Source organism: Electrophorus electricus, chromosome 18 (assembly GCF_013358815.1).
Source record: "Electrophorus electricus isolate fEleEle1 chromosome 18, fEleEle1.pri, whole genome shotgun sequence".
Classification (NCBI taxonomy): domain Eukaryota; kingdom Metazoa; phylum Chordata; class Actinopteri; order Gymnotiformes; family Gymnotidae; genus Electrophorus; species Electrophorus electricus.
In genome coordinates, this window is record NC_049552.1 from 16,558,361 (window position 1) to 16,572,033 (window position 13,673).

Below are 13,673 nucleotides of genomic sequence, written 5' to 3' on the forward strand. Positions count from 1 at the left end.
TAGTTTTAGTTTTACAAATCTATCTCTTAACCCATGGTTTCATGTTTTACGGGTCCAGCTACAGTGAAAATGTAACCCAGATCATAAATAAAGAAGACGATGATGACTTTATGTGATATTGAGAATTAATCTCACTTCCAAATTAGCCTCCAGCCAGTTTGGAGAGTATCATCTGAATCGTGAGGCGCCAGGTAAAGTACGCACACCTGGCGCAGGCGGCTCAGCGCCACTGCTGACCCCTGTGTGACCTCACGGAGCCACGGGGACGGTCGCTATGGTTTCAGTTTCTGCTGTGACAGGGAGGAACAGCAAGCTTCCACTGTAGAGACACTGATTAATCCAGCGCAAACCTTTACCTTCAAGAAACTGCTATTGGACTAACAATCAGAGTTCGGGATTAACAACAAGCATGTCTGTTCATCGCGTGAAGTAGTTAAGGTGCCTGACGCACGCGTTTAAACAGGACGACCCGAGCTGGTTCATATTTCTAAAACGCGTGTAAACAGGACGACCCGAGCTGGTTCATATTTCTAAAACGCGTGTAAACAGGACGACCCGAGCTGGTTCATATTTCCAACCCCCCACCCCATAGTTGGAGCGCGAGACCCTGTTTCTCGGTTACAAATCCGCACTGGACAGAAGCGGAAGGAGTTATCAGATTTGTCTCGCCAAAGCTTCTTCGGTGTTGTTTCGAGATCTAATGTAAAAGGTTTCGTATGCGTTGCTGTGCCTGTCCCGTGCAGCGCGCCAGCTTCAGGACAGGCTGCACGGAGCGTGCACACACCCGTGCAGCTGGCGCGCTCCACACGTCCGACGTATGTAAACCCAGATGACATGCTCCCGTGCCGCGTTCTCATTTGACTTCTTTAGCTAGTATATTTCTTCCTAAGGTTAAACGCCATCACCGGACACTGATGGCGTCTACCACCCCATGTCGAGGTCAGTGCATGTATGCTTTTAAATCTAATTCATTTTCCTCAGGAATAACTGAACACGTTTACATTTGTTTGCATGTTTCAATACAGGTGTCTCTTTGTTGAGAGAAACTGACAAGGTAAGCAATCTTATTTCTATGAATAAATACTTTAGTTCGTGTTAGCTATATTGTTAGCTATATCAATTGCAGTTTGACTTTGCAAATGCAAATTATGCCGTTTTAACTTAAAACATTTGTGGTTTTTTCATGTTTTTGGTACCGGTAAATATGACATTTTTTGCCACATTAGTTAGATGACACCACTTATCACCAATACTGTAACACTGGGTACAGAGTACAGATAAAACCGAAATAAACATCAAGGTTTGTCTCTATAATGCATCCAACATTTGCTCCTGAGCATCTCAGGATTTCTTAATCACACGGTTGATACAACAAATCGAGGATCTCCACATATCTCTCACATCTATCAGAAGATCAGGCACCCCCTGGGCTTGTGAGCCTCTCATCTGCGGCAGCTCCCCAGATCCAGTCCACATGTAAGTAGATATGGATGTAGATATGGATGTAAGTAGATATGGTTGTCTCTTCTCACCTACAAGACACTCTCCCGGCCTGATGACATGCATGCCCATTTTGAGTTCATTCTAAGTCCAGAGTGTTTAGTGATATCTGGCTCATACATTATGGGAAGCTGTAAGTGTGTGATATTAGCTACCATCTGTGGAAATGACAATAGCCTATTTAGTAAAGGGCTTTTGATTACTAACGCTGCCAGCTCATCTCCAACTGTGCTTTTAAAGTGTGCAGAATACATCAGAAACATACACCACCTGTCCTGGCATCAAGGTGTGTTGGCTTTGACTGCCACCTTAACCTGTGGCTGAACTGAATAAGATCTGCAATTTAATCAATTGTGGGACACTGCGTTATGCCCTTTAGTCTGAGGCATCACCACAACAACCAGCTGAGGACGCTGACCCACCGTTGGAAGAGACTTGGTCTTCCACACTCTGCTACCAGGACGAGGGACGTGTACACAACTGGACATAGCCAGGATGTATTTAAGACTGAGCCCCCACTGAAAATCACCCCCATACAAGCCAGTCCCACAGTTGCTCTGAGAGACAGAAGAGGAGGAAACGTGGAGAGAATGAAGGGCTCACCCATCTCCGATACTGGAATTCCTGAGGTGGAAGTGAACGACACACGTTCAACTAATGACACAGCAGTGCCATTCCAGTTCCACTCCGACAACAGTGATCTTTCAGATCAGGAGAAAGAAAGTGTTCAGGTCTCCAAGGGGGCGGCACCTGTGGACTTGAACCTCAGACCAGAGCCATTTGAGACAGACCTAGACTGTGCTTGTTCACCAGAGACAGCACAGGTTTATCCGGAGGTTCTTCCTGCACCTCTCAAATGTCTGGACTTCACTCCTGGTATGTCCTCTACAGCAGGGCCTGAGGGCCAACAGAGGCTGCTGAGCGACCCTTGCCTTGCTCCTATGGTGGCTCGTCTGATGGAGCTCAAGAGGCTCCAGGCTGCCACGGTCCAGAAAGAGCGAGTGAAACCAGCACGATCCCGCCCAGCTACTGCGAACACTGGCACGCGAAACTCCAGCCGCTTGAGAAAAGGTGACCTCCCAGGGTCCAGGTCAGGAACTGCAGGGGATGCAGACTGCACCTCTGTGGCATGTGGTTTAACCAGACTCTCACTCTGTCCCAATTCTTTAAGCAGATGCAGGCATCTTTCTTGCCCCTTGACAAAGTCAGGCCAGGGATGTGTCCCAGGAGGCCAGGACTCATGGCTCAATCTCACCTTGCCTAAAGAACCATGCGTCACATCAGACAAACTCATCCAGCCCAGAACTCCAGTTCCAGCTTCCTCCATTAGTGGGAACGTGTTACCCAAATCCAAACTAAATAGGACTAAGAGACTCAGAGCAACAAAAAAAGGAACATCAAAACCACAGAGAGAGAACTATGCTTATTCCAGAAGGATTTTGGCAACTCTTAGCAGGAAAACCTGATGGTAGGAGTTTAAATGATAGTGATTTAGGTCATATATCATGCTTCATCTGTGGGAGTTGTCATTTAGGAACAGCAGTCTAGAAGCCTTCAGTTGTGTTAGGACAGAACTAAGTATCTACTCTGCAGTGTGTGTCTTGCTATAGATAATAGCAATACACTCGATCACATTAAAAGTTGCTTAAAAACAATGGAACTATTTATTGGTGTTTACATATATTTACATACAATCTACTAATGCCTTATATATATTCCACAACATTCAAATGAGTATGATTACTACTACTAAAAAAAAAAACCCCAGTTAATTTCAAATGTACTGAGGTCATTATTCTGAGTGGAAGGAGTTGGAGACTTTAACCATCCAGGCTTGGGAGTCTTCAACCGTCCAGGCTTGGGTGTCTTTAACAGTGCTTATAACAGGAAGGAAACGTTGACTTACCTTAAAACAAAGAAATTCATAAATTAAGGTTAGTCTTCAGGATCATGAATAAAAACATGAACATGTCAGTAATTAAAAAATTTTATTACCTTTCTGATGGTCAATTTGGCTACATACCACCAAATTAACATTGTCTGGCTACATACCTCCAAATTAACATTGTGTGATATAGCTAAAGAAACATGTTGATCAGATGCTGCAGGTGGCAGGGTGTAGCTCTAGCTTTTAACTAGCCCAGATGCTTTAGACCTGAGGTTCTTCAGCTGAAACCCAGTATGGGTCTCCAAACTGTCTTTGGTAGTGCCAGTAGTCAGTGTGTTCTGATTTCTAAAACAACCTGCATATACACCTGCATGTAGAGTCCATACCTCTCCTTAAAGGTAGACAAATTCAAGCTCATATAAAATAAGTAAATAAGCAGATAAATGAAATCTGGCTCTAAAACAGAAACCTTTGGTCAGGTGTGGTTCCTTTAAGTCTTCTCTATTGGACAGCACCTAGAATACAGAGAACAAATGAACCAGTATCTTTTGCAGTGTGGATATAGTGAAGAGCACACGTTCCTGAAACTGGGGCAGCCATTAACGTCAGCCTGCACGTGTGCCCCTCTGAGAACATGTAGGCACAGGTCTGTGAAGTTACTGAATGGTAAATGTGAGACGATGCGTTATTCAGTTTGGGGAAACCAGCTTCATGTCCAAGGAATATTTGTCATTATATTTTTGTACCTTTTACAACTACAAACAACCAAATCACTGTTGTGCAGATCCCCACATTCCTGTTATCCATGTCTGTGTAATGGAGACTGTCCTGATTGACAGTCTCAGTCATGATCTGGATTCACAATGGGGTCTTTAAGGGACCTGGAACAGTCCATCCCGAGACACGGGGTCACATCACACAGCCCCTACACTTCAACGGTCCACTGGTGAGTCCGGTCTCTCAGTCCTCACACTTGTATTTACCTTTTAAACTAGTTTCAGTGTTATTACATAATTCACACTTAATGAATACTATGCTCTAAAGGAATTTACGCTACAAATGTCATGTGGGATTAACTTGATTTTGTTTTATTGAGTGTTTGGAGCAGTTTTTAGGGTGCTTAAATTACTTTATTATAGTAAATTATAGTTCTGAGGTATTAGAGATTGAGCTGTCTGGAACTTTAAAATGCTTTAAGATTGTTTGTTTTGTCAAAACAATGTGGTTTTAAACTACTCTGAATGCCAAAAGTACATTAATTATGAGGTTTAACACTGGAGAAGACCTTTAAGATAAGTAAGGACTCTGTAGGCCTAGAGTTTGTGGTCACATGCACTAACGGCATGGCTGTTCAGAAACCACAGGACTAGAAATACAGCAAACCATGAGGGCTTGGTTTCTTTGCACGGTACACACGTCACAACCTCCTCGCAGTACTCTTGCACGCCACAAGGGGCAGTGCTCCCAAACACCTGCAAGTGTCCTTGCAACCAGTAACTATTCATCCAAGTGTAGTGTCAAGGAGACTTTAGGGTCTTAGTATTCAAGTTAAATTCTAATCCTCCCATCTGAAGTTCCTCTCAGCTCTGTGGTGCTGTGTTGGAGCTACACATGCCTTTAGAAGGGACCTGGATAAGGGGTCTTGTGGAGGTCTCGTCTCTCTGAAAGCAGAGGCAGGCTGGAGGACGGTGCACAGAGAAGAGCCTCCTGTGGCTGGAGATTACTATCTCTCTCTCTCTCTCAGCAACCACAGGAAAAGTGGGAGAAACATCACAAACAGGGTTAGTGTCAGTGTACAGCACAGAGCAACTTATATTTCTGATAAGAGTGTGTAAAAGACAGACAGGACCTCTTGGGAGGTCTACAACCACGTGTTCTTACTTTTTCTGCACCACAAACATCTTTATTTTATATTGTTTTATAATAACATATATTGTGAATTTACAGTTAAATGCAAGCTAGTCGTTACCATGCAGGGAAGGTTTTTTTTTTTTTTTGCAAAAGGGATACAAAAACAGTTCCAGCGTGAGCTAGTCTTTTCACTATCTCTTATTTGAACAACAAAGTGATATGAAATAAAGAAGCAATTACCCCTCAAAACAAGCAGGTTGACAGAGCAGATGAGGTATACTCCTGTATCAAAAGACAACACGATCACATCAGACCCAAGGGCCACACACAGAGGTACACAGTGAAGGACTTGGTTGACGTCACACACTTACACACACATGCGTACCTTGAGAGAGTACTGGGTTAGACCATGAGAACTGTCAGAGAGCATATGTGCTGAGAGGATCAGACCCTGAACAGGCTTTACGCTCAGAGGCAGGACATCGCAGACGCCAGTTCCCGCAAGACTCCAGTCTCGTCTTAAATCTTGCCCTCAACAGTGAGTGTAACTACCCTGCTCAGATTTAGTCAAACCAAGCTTGTCTTCGAGCTTAGTCTTGGCCTTTGGCTCTGTGGAGTAAATGGTGAGGGACAGCGGACGTTCATCCGCCCCTCTCCTGTACAGCAGATGCCAAAGCAGTCTGTGAATTCACCACACGGGTACAACGGCGTTCCTGGGAGTGGGGGGAGGGGGCATGCTTACCTTACGTGTACTAACAGAGGAACACAACCTGTCTGCACTGCAGGAGGGCTCAGGTAGGGCTCAAGAACTTCGATTTCAGCAGACAAACACCTACATGCCCGCACAGCTGGGGGCGCCCTCGCTCTAAACACCTGAGGGAGACGTGGATATACACAGCATTTATACTGACCTGATAACACATGATACAGTGTAAGGGGTGGCTTAGATTACTGGAACACTGCCATATTTACAGGTCTAAAGTCTCCGTAAAAGTATCAAAGATTTTTGTCTTCTGAACGTATAGAAAGGATAATGAGCTGCAGGGTGCATGGAGAACAACTGCGAGAATGAAAAAGAAAACAATAAATAAACAAACAAATAGGCCTGAAGAAGTATTTCAGCCTGTGAAGCACCCTGCAGTTCATTGAATATATACACTGGCAGGCCGGCAAGGACGAATACTTTAGCAACGTATCGTAAATTTAAAATGAAACCGTCACAGTACGGCTGCTTAGACATAAAAAGCAGCAACGTTACTTAAATATTAAAACGTCTCTTCTGAGTCACATCTGCTGACGTCCGTTTGGATGGCAGACATGTTTTTTGTGTAGTGCTTGGTGCCGTGTGTCCTGCGAGGTGGTCACACCCTCTCCTGGATGTACGTGTGCTGTAGAGCCTGGTTGATACTGATCCTCTTAGCAGGGTCCAGCACCAGGATCTGGTCCAGGAGGTCTTTGAGCTGAGCCACCTTCTTCCTCTGGTCCTCGGGGAGCCTCTGGTGACCCACCATATCTGCTAGCAAGTCTTTAGTGGGGTTGATACTGCTCACCACAGTCACTTTCTCCTGGCATGGGGGGGGAGCGAGACCCACAAAAAAGAGCAGAAAATTACAGCATAGAAAAGAATTAAAAGGAAGAAAAGATCATATATGAGAACTGACAAAGTGAAACCACTACTGCGCACCTATACAGGCTGACAAAACAATCACGTAATGACGCTCACCCGCTCAGTAACTTTATCTACCTCCGTGTACAGGAAGTTCAGGTTGGAATCAAAGTGCTGGTCCTTGAACAGCCCTTTCCGGATCATCTGTGAATGTTTTAACAGCAACATGTCTGCTCTGAGTCATGCGCGGTAGTGCAGGTTAGACTTTCATCGCTCAGACTCTGCTGACTTGACAAAAAGCAGGTAATGGGCATCGCTATCAGATTCCCGTCCCAGGAAATCCGAACGTCTTACCTTGTTGGGAATTTTCCCTTTAAGGTCCATGGCAAGCTTGAGCATATGGTTGTTAGTTTTTCCAGGGAAGAGGATTTTCCCTGTGTACAGCTCGTACAGCGTGCATCCCACAGACCACATGTCAATTCCATAATCATACGGTTTTCCGATAACTGCAACAGAAAGGTAAGTGTTTAGGTAAATCAAAATTCAACAGACAAACCAAGACTTTGTATAATTTGATTCTGTTTGGCAGCATTTTTAGTTGAGGTGACCTCTGTGACCTTTAGTGAGAAAGCTTTAATTGCCCGATTGAAAACACTTGACACATTAGTTAATTGGGAAGTTTATTATGTGTGAGAGCAATGAATTTGTCATATTGTGTGGCCCCTACCCTACATGACCAGAGTCTAACATGCCTGCACTATCTAAACGATTCACTCTGGATCAGAGCAGCATTAATGAACACAGATCAACAGATCAACATGGCTAATCTATTATGTGTCCTTTACTGAAGTGCCTCTGTTCTTGTTGAACAAAACTAACACTGTATCTGTGTTACATACAAAATATTAAACAGTTCTAGCCCAGGCCCACTCCAGCACCAGTCCAGTACCCACGAGTGGATGACTCACTGATCTCAGGTGCCCTGTAGAACCGACTGACCAAATATGGCGTGATGTCGTTATCGGCCACGTGGGAGGCAGAGCCAAAGTCACAGAGCTTGAGTATGGTCTTGGACTCGTTCACCTATCAGGCAAGAGGGCAGTTAAGAGACATTCTGACACGGGCCACTGCTGGGTGCGGTGCGGTGGGCAGGGCCTCACCAAGATATTGTCAGGCTTGATGTCGGCGTGGAGAATGTTGCAGCGCTTCAGAAGCTTGAGGGCCAGGAACAGCTGCTGGCTGTAGGAGCGAACAGCTTTAACGTGGAGGCCCACGTCTTTACCGTACTTCTTCAGCACCTCGCGCAGGTTCATGCTGGGAAACAGGGGTTATCCAACAGCCCACAGACATGGACTTTAATTAGACTAATACTACCCTGAAGGGCCCACAAACACTGACTTTAATCAGACTAACACCACCCTGAGGGGCCCACAGCGCACTCTGAGCTGGCCTGAGCAGGGAGAGACACTTGAGACTAACCTGAGGGGCTCGAACACCAGGCATAGGTGCTGCTTGTGATAGAAGTGCCGGAAGAGGCGCAGGCAGTGGAACTTGTCGTCGGGGTCTGCGTCGTTCAGTTTCTTGAGGAAATCCAGCTCTTTGAGGCCAGTCTTCTGCCTGCAGAGACGTGTGGGAGCAGGCGGATCGAATCACGAACCTTCACACCTCAGTGAGGATGATGATGGTCTGAAGCTGTGAGGTCACTCACATGAGCTCGTTGTTGCGTATGATCTTCACGGCCACGTCCTGACTGGCGCGGGCCAGGTCCCGAGCCCGGACCACGTTACTGAACACACCCTGCCCGGTATAACCGTACACGTCATAACGCTTATCCAACATCTCACCGATGTTCACCCCTAAACACAACACAACACATGGCCTTTTCTAAAGACTGCTCTCTGCCTCCACAATAAAAACAGTGTGGCTGTTTAAAACAAACAAAACACCCAGCTAGGCCACTAGAAGGCGACTCAAGCATCTTACGGTAATACCCCTCTGCGTCTGTCCAGTTGTCTCTGAGGCTGGGGTTCTCTTTGAAGTCCCTACCAATGCCTGCTGCTCGCAGCCTGGCACTCTGAAAGGACAAGAAGAGAGTCATGAGGTCAGGGACCCGGCGACCCAGCGTCATGAGGTCAGGGACCCGGCGACCCAACGTCATGAGGTCAGGGACCCGGCGACCCAGCGTCATGACGACAGCGTGCTAGAAAAAGACCAACTCGCTGACATCCCATTATTGTGGTGTAGTACATAATTTAATCCCTGTACTTCATAATGCCTGCATTTCTTAATCCCCATATTCCCTAATTTCTATACTCAACCACTGTGTTTTGTCTGCACTCCATCTTTATTAAAACAAACATTTGAATCAATGCATGTTTTAGGACATATAAATCATTCTTGACTTAAACCGTATAAACAATTCTTAAATATAGTCTAAGAGAAAAGGGGACACCAGTATCACTCTCATGTTAATGACGTCCAGAGGAACAGATACTGCAGGGCAGTGAGATGTCCACAGACCTCACGGAGACTGATTAAGTACAGTAAAGTATCACCGTCATCTATGCCAAACCGCGGGAGAAGTGTTTATTTCAGGGCGGTTACATCCAAGACTAACACTGTAATAAAATGTGTGGTGCACGGTAATCCTGCCTACTGTCTCCTTTCTGCCAATAATGACGTCACATGTACACAACATTTCACAGGCTTCCCAAAGAGCCAAGAATCACAGTCATTTCAGAGATATGGTGAATGGTGCCAACCATAAACAGATAACCATCCATGGCCAAAGCAAAGATAACACACTCGCTGCAACCAAGCTGCTCTGTCTTTAACCACATGACGTCAAACGCACACGGAAGTCACATGACAGAAACACTGGTCCCAATATGACACTTGAGTCCCGCGGCCTCTCTGGACACCCTTGCCTGACACACAGTATAGAGGGGATCGGTTTACCTGAACAGTGAAAGGCAAAAAGGCAAACACAAGCGTGTGCGCACGGTCAGGTGACACAACCTGCGCAGATCCATTTACACGCACAACTGTATTTAAGCACTGGAGCGTGGAAAGGCACAAGGCCACGCAACGGAAAACCGCTCGCACGGCTACTCACGTCAAAGTATGCCGCAAACATGTCATCTGACTCTGTAAACATGTCAGGAGCTGAAGGTTTCTTCGGAATTGCCCCTGTAGGGAAAAACGCACATCAAATTACATCACATTAAACGTACCCTCCTAAATGGACTCGGGGTTGTACAAGGTTAGTTAATAACGTACCGTCTTTCTCCTGGGCAAGAAGATTGTGCTTGGCCTTGATGTTGGCCTCAAAAGTGTCCACATTCTCCTGTTCGTAAGCCTTCACGTCGGCCGCGACACGCTCGAGGACATCGTCCGGGGAGGCCGAGCGACTGCGAGGGCTACTCTGAGCGCTGCCGGCCTCCGACTTCACGCTGTCCTCCTTTAGTTCCTTGTATTTCTGTACAGGACACATTGCAGAGCACAGGGCAACCAGTACAGCATATCAGGTATTACTGATGGCTGCAGACACTCGTCAACCAGTATTCACAGGCTCTATGAAGGTAAAATAAAATGATATATTGCAGATTACGTTCATTATGTCACTGCACATGGAAGAGAAGAAATACTCCAAAATGATGGGATGTGAAAGTAGGAGCAGATACAGGCCACAGCAGAGGTTACGTCTGAGGACACCCTAACAGGTGGCGAGGTCATACGCCGAGCAGCAGGCTACAGACGGACCAGTGAGACATCAATGCTGCACTTTAGTGTGTGTCTGAAATCCTGAGAGAATACTGAGCAGCAGCCCAACCTGCACAATCGCCAAGCGCTGCAGTCGTCTCTGTTCAATCAAAGCTTCCTCGTCTTCTTCATCGACATCATAATCCTCCAGCCTGGATGCAGACATAATCCTCCTTATTCCATTAGTCCACAATCCCCTTTATTCCATTAATACACAAACCTCATTATTCCATAATCCATAATCCTCATTAACCCATAAATGTGTGCAGTCCACAGGCACCTGTTTGTGGAACCACTGACAAACACTACAGACACACTGGTGTTTAATACCATATCATGTGAACTCATGTGAACCACAAATGCCCAAGTGCTGTCACGGCCACAGCGTAGTGACCTCAATCGAGACTACTCGTGTGCTCACACTTCGTCTTCCGATTCATCCTGCTCCGCCCTCTGGCCTTCAGACAGGCTGCCTTTAAACTTGTCCTCCTTATCTCTGTCCCTCCTCCTCCTTTCCTGTGATCCTGAGTGTGTCTGCTGCCTGTGGTCCAGCCTGTCCCGCTCCACAAACCTACAACACCACCAGCACAGCTTCAGCAGCACACACACACAAATAACACACACACACACACACACACACACACACACACACACACACACACACACACACACACACACACACACACCTGCGTCTGGGAGGAGGGGAGCGGCTGGAGTGTCTCCTCGGGGAGCGGGTCCTGCACCTGAGGGGCGAAACGCTCGGCCTCCGCCTGGAGTCCGGCGCGCTGCACCTGCCTGCTTCGCCCCGACAGCGCCTCCTATGGTCCACACAGGCACACTTAGAAATGCAGGAGGAAGACATTGACAGGACTTTCGTAGGGAAAGTCAAGTCCTGAATATGGTTAATGTGTAATGACAGGTTATTAGTAATTATATCACATACAAAGTGAAAGACATGTAACTATCATTCATGCAAAATATTCCAAACCGTTGCAATTTAGCCCAAGTTTATAAAGTCTAAATTTCCAATTCAGAGGAATAAAAATACAGGCTTTTAAAAAATTACAAAAGAACTGAACAACAACAACAACAACAAGACAGAAAATAGTGTCACAAACCTGGCAGACGAGAGTCTGTTCCGGTCGGAGTCTCTCCATCTCCTTTCTGTAGACCGTGAGCGCCCCCTGGTGTCAGCCGGAGATCTGTTGCGGGGTGCAGAGTGGTGGCGCTTGGACCCCCTATCGCTGCTCAGGCTGCTGGGAGGCTGTTGAGGAGAATGTTCTCTGCTCCAATGAGAGGATCTGTGCTGGGCTGGACTTTGCTTTCTGTGGGGAGATCTGTTCTCCTTGCCCGAGGAGACTTCCTTTGAAGGAGACGACATTTCCCTGTCCCGTTTGCGGTCCGACTCAGGACGACCTCCGTGTCTGTCTTTGGATGTGGAGCGTGTGGCCTTCTCGGGTGGGGTGGGTTGGTCGGAGCTTCGTCTGCTCCCAGGCTGTGCGACTGAGGGCGAAGCGGCTCGCCTAATCCCCTTCTCCACCTCCTCAGAATGTGAACGGCGAACCTTGTGAAGAGACTCTGGCTTCCGCGACAGTACAGGAGATCTGGACCTCTGCCGCCTCTCTCCGGACTGCTGGACGCTGCTTGACGACCCCCTCTGTGTTGAAGAGCTGGGCTCTCTAGCTCCCTCGTCACCCGAGCCAGTCGTCCTCCTCTGATCTGACCTGATCAGACTGACGGGCCTTTCCTTGGACTTATTCCTGCCACGCTGCCTGGAACCCAGCTTTCCCATGCCTCTACAGTCATGCTGACTCTCTGGGCCTGTGGCGGAGGGGTAGCTCCCTGACCCCTCAGCCATGTCCGGCCTCTCCAGTGTCTCCCTCTGTTCCTCACCATTGCATGCTTTCTCCTGCATCTCAGCGTCCTCGTCTGAACCAGAGTTATACCCCTGCAGAATCAGACCCATTCCTGACTGCACCCTACCCTCCAACAGTTCATTATCAAGCTCTGCTTGGATCATGGCCCGCTGCTTCTCCAAGTCCTCCAACGCCGCCAGGTCATCCAGTCTGGCACGCTTCAGGGAGAGCATCTCTATCGTGTCCTCCACGAGGCACTCGCCATCATCTGTCTTGCAAGGATCTTGGCGTCTGTGTTTTTTATGCTTGTGTCTGTGCTTGTGTTTATGTTCCTTCTCCTCGAGTGACGAATGCTTTTGTTTTCTGTGCTTGCTATGATGTTTGTGTTTTTTTCGCTTGTGTTTCTCCATGCTGTCACACTTCAAGTCCTCAAATTTCCCAACTCTGTTGTCTTCCTCTTCACCAGACACAATCCCACTTCTGTCAGAATTGTCCACATCTTCTCTGGAAAAATGCAGGGGAAGAACAATGAAGAACAACCTTAACATTTACAAGCTTTCACCACTAGAGAAACACTAAAGAATCTATTCCCAATACATAGTTGACACTTACATCGTTAGAGAATCCTAGCGCATCACATACACGCTTTGATAATCATAACGACAACACAAGCTTGGCTTTCACTCTGTCCCTGTGTACTCAGCAGGTTGCTGACACTATTATCCGACACTATTATCAGACACTATCTAAGCTGGACGGTGTCAAAACATCTGCCGATTGTTGACAAGTTAGCTTTCTGGCAATAGCTAGCCAATTAGATTAACTATCACGCTACTTAACGTCAGACAGCAGCAAAACGGTAATACTCACAGAAAATGTCTGAAATGATTAAACTAATCCACACATTTACTTGAATTATTTAAAACAAGACTTTTATGTACAGCTGTTATGTACTAGCAGTCGCGCTAGCTAGCTGCCTAATTAAGTAGCTAGTTAGCTAGGTGAGCTGATTTCGACAATATTCAGATGACAGCCTGAATATGACGCTACTTAGACCGGTCCAACGGCTCAGGAGTTGTTCGTGTCACGAACATATGACATGTTGTTATGTGTATATGTAGAAATGTGGACGGAAATGCGCTTACTCGAAACCGCTCCCCGCTTCGTTAAGCTGTGTTTCCATGTTAGCTAGCAATAAGGCTGCACATGC

General features: G+C 46.7%; 2 protein-coding genes across 7 annotated transcripts; one reads left to right on the forward strand and one right to left on the reverse strand.

Moving 5' to 3' along the window:
• The first annotated feature begins 304 nt into the window (after nt 1–304).
• Nucleotides 305–3,137, forward strand: LOC113579091. 2 transcript variants are annotated; one of them, XR_004777114.1, is made up of 4 exons: nt 305–939; nt 1,026–1,054; nt 1,411–1,476; nt 1,880–1,970. XR_004777114.1 is itself a non-coding variant. In XM_027012792.2 (4 exons), the coding sequence occupies exons 1-4, from the start codon at nt 915–917 to the stop codon at nt 2,964–2,966; spliced, it is 1,272 nt and encodes a 423-aa protein (XP_026868593.2). In that variant the 5' UTR covers nt 305–914; the 3' UTR covers nt 2,967–3,137. The 2 variants fall into 2 exon arrangements, 1 of the variants encoding a protein (XP_026868593.2); XM_027012792.2 differs by having other exon boundaries at nt 1,346–1,476; nt 1,880–3,137.
• Nucleotides 2,680–13,663, reverse strand: prpf4ba (pre-mRNA processing factor 4Ba). 5 transcript variants are annotated; one of them, XR_003410832.2, is made up of 16 exons: nt 13,609–13,663; nt 11,726–12,967; nt 11,294–11,425; nt 11,029–11,178; nt 10,678–10,759; nt 10,125–10,323; nt 9,961–10,034; nt 8,829–8,919; nt 8,554–8,701; nt 8,325–8,462; nt 8,006–8,159; nt 7,814–7,928; nt 7,200–7,351; nt 6,963–7,049; nt 3,858–6,804; nt 2,680–2,760 (listed from the first exon to the last, which is right to left on the reverse strand). XR_003410832.2 is itself a non-coding variant. In XM_027012790.2 (15 exons), the coding sequence occupies exons 1-15, from the start codon at nt 13,644–13,646 to the stop codon at nt 6,601–6,603; spliced, it is 3,006 nt and encodes a 1,001-aa protein (XP_026868591.2). In that variant the 5' UTR covers nt 13,647–13,663; the 3' UTR covers nt 3,148–6,600. The 5 variants fall into 5 exon arrangements, 2 of the variants coding, with proteins under 2 accessions (XP_026868591.2, XP_026868592.2); XR_003410833.2 differs by lacking the exon at nt 2,680–2,760 and having other exon boundaries at nt 3,148–5,521; nt 5,625–6,804; XR_003410831.2 differs by lacking the exon at nt 2,680–2,760 and adding an exon at nt 3,148–3,406.
• Between the last annotated feature and the right edge of the window lie 10 nt (nt 13,664–13,673).